Source organism: Electrophorus electricus, chromosome 2 (assembly GCF_013358815.1).
Source record: "Electrophorus electricus isolate fEleEle1 chromosome 2, fEleEle1.pri, whole genome shotgun sequence".
Lineage (NCBI taxonomy): Eukaryota > Metazoa > Chordata > Actinopteri > Gymnotiformes > Gymnotidae > Electrophorus > Electrophorus electricus.
Window position 1 is genome coordinate 33447500 of NC_049536.1, and position 7500 is coordinate 33454999.

General features: G+C 38.9%; 1 protein-coding gene across 1 annotated transcript in view; it reads left to right on the forward strand.

The window, feature by feature from the left end:
- The first annotated feature begins 4978 nt into the window (after nucleotides 1-4978).
- Nucleotides 4979-7500, forward strand: part of evx2 (even-skipped homeobox 2) — a 2660-nt gene continuing 138 nt past the window's right edge. Inside the window, exons 1-3 of the mRNA XM_027018060.2 lie at nucleotides 4979-5393; nucleotides 5933-6174; nucleotides 7030-7500. The exon at nucleotides 7030-7500 is cut by the window's right edge and continues 138 nt beyond it. Of these exons, the coding sequence (XP_026873861.2) occupies nucleotides 4979-5393; nucleotides 5933-6174; nucleotides 7030-7500 (1128 nt within the window). The remainder of the gene's footprint in view (nucleotides 5394-5932; nucleotides 6175-7029) is intronic.

Consider the following 7500-nt stretch of genomic DNA (forward strand, 5'->3'; position numbering starts at 1 on the left):
AATAATTCATTGCTATTTTTGCTCAAGGAACCGCATTTATTAAAATGTGAAAAACACTTCCAAATTCGCTATAAAATATCCTAAGTAGATATCAGAAATGAAGGAAACTATGCATTTGTCCATATGGGTTCATTTATTTTTTTACAAACTCTTAATAGCAGTGAAGCAGAAAAAGAAAATCTTGCTCCATTGACTCGCCCAGTGTGTAATGTGTTTTAGTTTATTAATGGCTTAAATGTGCTTATGTATGGTTATTAATGGGGCCAGAAACAAATGAAAATTCTTAATATGAAGTTCTAACACAAAATGTGACAAACAGAAAAGAGCAACAGTGATTTGCCATTTCCAAATGTTGATCACAGATACATCTATAGCCTACTGTTAAACCTCACACATTCATATACACTGTTAAACCTCACACATTCATCTATACAGCTAAACCTCACACATTCATATACACTGTTAAACCTCACACATTCATCTATACAGCTAAACCTCACACATTCATATACACTGTTAAACCTCACACATTCATCTATACAGCTAAACCTCACACATTCATCTATACAGCTAAACTTCACACATTCATATACACTGCTAAACCTCACACATTCATATACACTGTTAAACCTCACACATTCATCTATACAGCTAAACTTCACACATTCATATACACTGCTAAACCTCACACATTCATCTATACAGCTAAACCTCACACATTCATATATACTGCTAAACCTCACACATTCATCTATACAGCTAAACCTCACACATTCATATACACTGCTAAACCTCACACATTCATCTATACAGCTAAACCTCACACATTCATATACACTGTTAAACCTCACACATTCATCTATACAGCTAAACCTCACACATTCATATACACTGTTAAACCTCACACATTCATATACACTGCTAAACCTCACACATTCATCTATACTGTTAAACCTCACACATTCATATACACTGCTAAACCTCACACATTCATATACACTGCTAAACCTCACACATTCATCTATACTGCTAAACCTCACACATTCATATACACTGCTAAACCTCACACATTCATATACACTGCTAAACCTCACACATTCATCTATACAGCTAAACCTCACACATTCATATACACTGTTAAACCTCACACATTCATCTATACAGCTAAACCTCACACATTCATATACACTGTTAAACCTCACACATTCATCTATACAGCTAAACCTCACACATTCATATACACTGCTAAACCTCACACATTCATCTATACAGCTAAACATCACACATTCATATACACTGCTAAACCTCACACATTCATCTATACAGCTAAACCTCACACATTCATATACACTGCTAAACCTCACACATTCATATACACTGCTAAACCTCACACATTCATCTATACAGCTAAACCTCACACATTCATATACACTGCTAAACCTCACACATTCATCTATACAGCTAAACCTCACACATTCATATACACTGCTAAACCTCACACATTCATCTATACAGCTAAACCTCACACATTCATATACACTGCTAAACCTCACACATTCATCTATACAGCTAAACCTCACACATTCATATACACTGCTAAACCTCACACATTCATATACACTGCTAAACCTCACACATTCATCTATACAGCTAAACCTCACACATTCATATACACTGCTAAACCTCACACATTCATCTATACTGTTAAACCTCACACATTCATATACACTGCTAAACCTCACACATTCATATACACTGCTAAACCTCACACATTCATCTATACTGCTAAACCTCACACATTCATATACACTGCTAAACCTCACACATTTATATACACTGTTAAACCTCACACATTCATCTATACTGCTAAACCTCACACATTCATATACATTGTTAAACCTCACACATCCATCTATACAGCTAAACCTCACACATTCATATACACTGCTAAACCTCACACATTCATCTATACAGCTAAACCTCACACATTCATATACACTGCTAAACCTCACACATCCCTCTATCCTGCTAAACATCACACATTCATCTATACTGATGAGCAGGCTACATATGAAATTAAATTCACACTGGATTTATCAACAGGTCACTGTTGCATGTTTTATTTATTTTTGTGTTATAGCCGTGTATTCATTATTTTAAGATGTTTATGAGTTAATTCACAACTATTAACTAATTTTAAATCATCAATAAACTCTTTCTAAGGACAGTCTTATCATAAAGCAGTACCCATATTTGTAAACCCCATTCTGAAGATGAACAAATTACTTGCAGTCTATAGTTACAAAATTTTGTTGGCCTATTAAGTCTGAAACCTTTGTAAGCTTGTTATCATAATAACCTTAGTGCCCAAAACCTGGATGTGTGTAGCATACAGATTGCAGTCAAATTTTAACATACGCCTTGTAAGTTGTAGGTGAACAATTAGACACTATATCCCATCTGTTGTCCTGCACAATTTGCGTTAACCATACTGTAGTGCTTCATTAGTGGTCACTTTCTGCATCAGTATGTGATGCACTATATGGCACTTCTGCACAAGTGCCACTACTGTATTGATAAAGGTCCATGGCCCAAGGAATAGCCAAACCTGTCCTTAGTGGACCTGTATTCAGAAAGTGAACATTCATGCTTTATGGTTGTGGGAAAAATTGCTCATGACAACAGAGTGGTCATTAATACACATTTAAATTGTACCCATAAGACAGGTGTATCCAGCAGAGAGCCAGCAAATGTAGGTACAAGGTTTTTCTCATAAATTGGCTGGGGAATGTTTGTCCGGTACTTAGACCTTTTCTTAGTAATCAGTTGCTTTGTTACAAAGGTTGATTGAAAAAAAACTTCATTACATAAAGGTTTTTGGAAATCACAGATTTTGAGTATGAGTATCCAAATGTCTTCGGGTCTTTGAAAAGTGGTATATAAATATAATCTATTATTATTATCATTATAGTTAGTGAACTCTTGTGGATTATTGCTTCTGCAGCATTTACCAAATATCATTGTAGTTGTTCAACTCCATCAGTGTTTATAAGTTACAGAACTTGTTAACTATAATTGAGAAACTGAACAATATGTAGGCTATACAGATACATTTATGTTTGCAGCTATTAAATTTAATATTTTATTAAACTATAATTAAAATATCTGATAATTGAAAGATGATAATAGAGCATACAAAGGTCACGTGGATTTTGTGGAACTAAATTTAAAAAGTGAAAACTGCTTCTTTTGAGAATAGCTGTTGGGGGCGCCAAAGAACGTGCAAGGTTTTTAGCGCGCTACAAACACGTTTCCAGTCTTCTCACAAACTGAAACCAGTTCGCACTCGCGCTTAACCTTACCATCACGAGCCGTTCACTCCCTCAAACGCACTCTTGATTCGGAGCTCAGTTCAGAACGTCTGGTGTGTATCAGACACCCTATTAACACAAAGCTTCCTAACTTGAACTTTCTGTTAACAAAATAGATCAGACAAAATAGTAATACAGGCGATGTAGCCTATTAGACCTTGCGAAAGAATGTGGGCGATTATTAGAGGAATTATTTTTAGTACAGTCTACATATTTAAATGGGCTATTGTGTTATCAAACATACGTAGACTACACCTTACACTCATTAATCATAATTACGCCCACGATACATAGGCTATTGACATTTTTCTTACAGGGCTGCATGCCGGTTACTGTATTATGAAAAGAAAATTAAACTGTTTTTAATATAATACACTATAATATGGAAAATTATGTAATATATCTTATTGATTAAAATACTTTAAAAATCAATATGAATTATCACAGATGTAAACAAAATAGTTTAACAAAATTATATTTGTATAGCCTAATTATATCTTGAATCGGGTACTGTCGTTTTTTGTACATTTTTTGATTATATATCTCTTTACACACACACACACACACACACACACACACACACACACACATATATATATATATATATATACACACACACACACACACACACACACACACGTGTTTGTATATTTGTATATTTGTTTATTTGTATATAGATTTTGTATGTATAACGAAATTTTTTTCCGCTTGAATTTTCATTTGGTGTTCTTAGTATCTCAGTGTGTTTTCTTCAGGCTACAAAAAAACATTAGAACAACATAGCTTCTGGAATAGCCATATAACAGTGTGCTTCTACAAAAGAAGTGCTGAGTATTTATGTAGTGATGTTTAATGTGAAGTATTATTCGATAGCAGAATAAATAAATAAATAAAAGAAAACCAATTCAGTAACTACACAAGCCAAAGCCTTGGAGTAAAAATGTCTAACACCTTAGCTAATGCCTCATTCTAAAACGTCTGAGTGAAATAATCGACACAGAAAGAAAAACGAAACAGGGGGAGGCAGAGCGGGGGAGTGAGAGGCTGAGCAGAAGGGAGGAACAATAGAGAATCAAAGCATAATGATATTCCTAAATGAAGAGGGAAATGTTGCCGCACTCATTTTATTAATCAGACTGTCAATTTCACCCCAGAGGCCAAACCCAGAAGCCATCTAAAGCACGAGCAGATCAGCGACGGGACGGCAGCTCCTCTGCTCACTTCTTCTCTCTCTCTCTACCTGGATATGTGGGTCTGACCGACCGCGCGCGGCCGACTCTATCATCCTCTGACAGCCACTCTCCTATTTATTTGCTTATAAACCTGTTACAATAAATGATCATTCGTACAGCGTCAGGCGCACATTTAACGACGAAGCCGCAAACCACTTTTTGATGTATGACATTTCGGACCGGAGAGGATGCCCGGGTCATTTTGAGCAGTCATTCGTTGCCCACACTGGCATTCTTCTGTTTTTTTCCTCTGTCCCTCTCATAAAGGTGTTATATTATTTAGAGTCAGTAGCAGAGCTGAATGCGGATTAGCTCCGCCACAATTCATCGGAGTACCAGCCCCGGGACTTTGGCTTATATTTTCTGCGCGACTTCATGATGGAGAGGATAAGAAAGGAGATGATTCTGATGGAAAGGGGACTACACAGTCCCGTGGCCGGCAAGAGGCTCTCTAACCTCTCTGACTCGACCGGGAACGCGGTCCTCGAGGCCCTCGAAAATTCCCAGCACGCGGGTCGTCTCAGCCCGAGAATAACTTCCGCCTCTCTCCACGGCGGTCTAGGCGACATTCCCACCAAAGGCAAATTCGAAATAGACAGCTTGTTCGGAAATCTCCACGGCAGCGACAATACCTCCTCTGCGGAAATCTCGTCTTCTGAAAACAGGAAGAAAATGAATCTGTATCCTGAAGTTTCTACCGACTCAGAAATGAATAGCGACGTGGAGGTGGGATGCCCGTCTCATCGCTCCCCCGGCAGTGTCAGCCAACACAAGGAAAACAATAACAAGGGTAAGATGCCTCACCGAGGTCGTTTCATTTAAGGCATCGACTCACTGATCGTATGCTAAGGCTCTACTGTTTCAACAATGTATTATTAAGTAAACACAAATAGTTTTTGGCCTATGGAAAGTGCTCTGGCCTAATAGTGCAGAAACATCACATATGTTTAGAAATGTATTTATAGCATAGCCTTGCCAAATACAACTAATATTCTAACTAATTTATAAAAACGTAATTTGCCATTTTATCCTAATATATTAAGCGACTATTAATGGAAGGCATTGTTTTCTTACAAAATAGCTTACTTGTAGAGATGTGCCTGACGTTTCACCACGTATATTTCTTAGTGAGGAATTAGGCATATTTCCAGTAAAAAATAATGTTAGTTTTATTTGCTGGTTTGTTATTATTACTTTTTTATATTTGTAAAGACTATAACAATCCTAACAGTTCTCTTGTATTTTTTCAGAATTCCCTTGTAAATAACGAAGCGAGCATTTCTATTGTTTGTAACATTCTTGCCTGAAATGTTTACGGTCTCGTTTTAGGTTTCTCTGATAGTAATTCAGGGACTTCCAACACGAGCTCCTCCTCTGTCTCCAATCATAACGGTAATTCCGTCGGTAGCTCTAATAATTCGAACACGGACCAAGTGCGGAGGTACCGGACTGCTTTTACCAGGGAACAAATCGGAAGACTGGAGAAGGAATTTTACAGGGAAAATTACGTTTCAAGACCCAGGAGATGTGAACTAGCTGCAGCGCTGAACCTACCTGAAACAACAATAAAGGTAAGAATTCCTTTAAATGTTGCTGGTTCAAAGTCTAGTGCTTTTTCAAGTTTATATCGATTTAATAAAGTATTAATACATGAAATATTTTATAAATATGTCAGATATTTGATTATTTATGTACTTCAATTTGCTCACACTCTTGTATCGTGTAGGCTACACACACTCACACACACATGCGCGCGCACTCATACACACTCTTCACAAAAATCCACAAACGTACACACTCTACCTTTTCAAAACAGACTTAAAAAATTCCAGCTAAGCTTTCTTTTAGGTTTTTTTTTTTCCTTTTTTTCCCCCTTTTTTTAAAATAATACGTGTGTGTAGAGAAGTACGTGGCTTGTGGTTAAAATTCTCACTATATTTGGCTACACAGTGAAAGCCAAGATGCTTGTTACTGGTAATTTAGTTTGTTCAAGGTGAGAATCAAGTGATCGGTCTTGTAATATATATATCGAATCAACTGGGTGACTATTTTGTGAGAGATTTTTGCTCATGTTGTTTTTGTTATACAGTCATTAGTGAACACAAATATGGTTTTATGTCCTGTTGATGCCATTTTGTTGTGGTCATGCTTGATGAAAACCGTTAAGAGTTCATTATTTCTATCACTAAAAAGTTCACGAGGCCACGTCTGACAGGCAGTCAAATGAGAGTTTTCTCGCTCGTGGAGTCAAGGCTTTTGGCTGCGGTTTAGACGTCAGTGGCAATGTTTCCAAATGCCCATGGACCGCTAGCTTATAGCATGCGAAACATTAGGGGCGAGGAAAACCCGTTTGAGCATCAGGGTCACAGCGGCAATATAAAACGTAACCTCACGGTTACCTGTATGTTTTGTGCGCGTGTGTGTAGGTGTGGTTCCAGAACCGGCGAATGAAGGATAAGCGGCAGCGTCTGGCGATGTCCTGGCCACATCCTGCCGATCCCAGCTTCTACACATATATGATGACGCATGCAGCGGCCACCGGAAGTCTGCCATACCCTTTCCATTCGCACATGCCTCTGCACTACTACCCCCATGTTGGTGTCACAGCAGCAGCAGCGGCAGCGGCCGCCTCGGGGGCCGCGTCTTCTCCGTTTGCTACCTCTATTCGCCCGCTTGATACTTTCCGCGCACTCTCTCATCCTTACTCTCGCCCGGAGCTGCTCTGTAGCTTTCGGCACCCTGGACTATACCAGTCACCCGCAGGCCTCAACAGCTCCGCGGCGGCGTCAGCGGCCGCAGCGGCGGCGGCGGCGGCGGCCGCTGTCAGCGCGCCCTCGGCCACCGGGCCATGCTCGTGTCTCAGCTGCCACAGCAGTCAGGCGGCCAGCGCGCTAGGC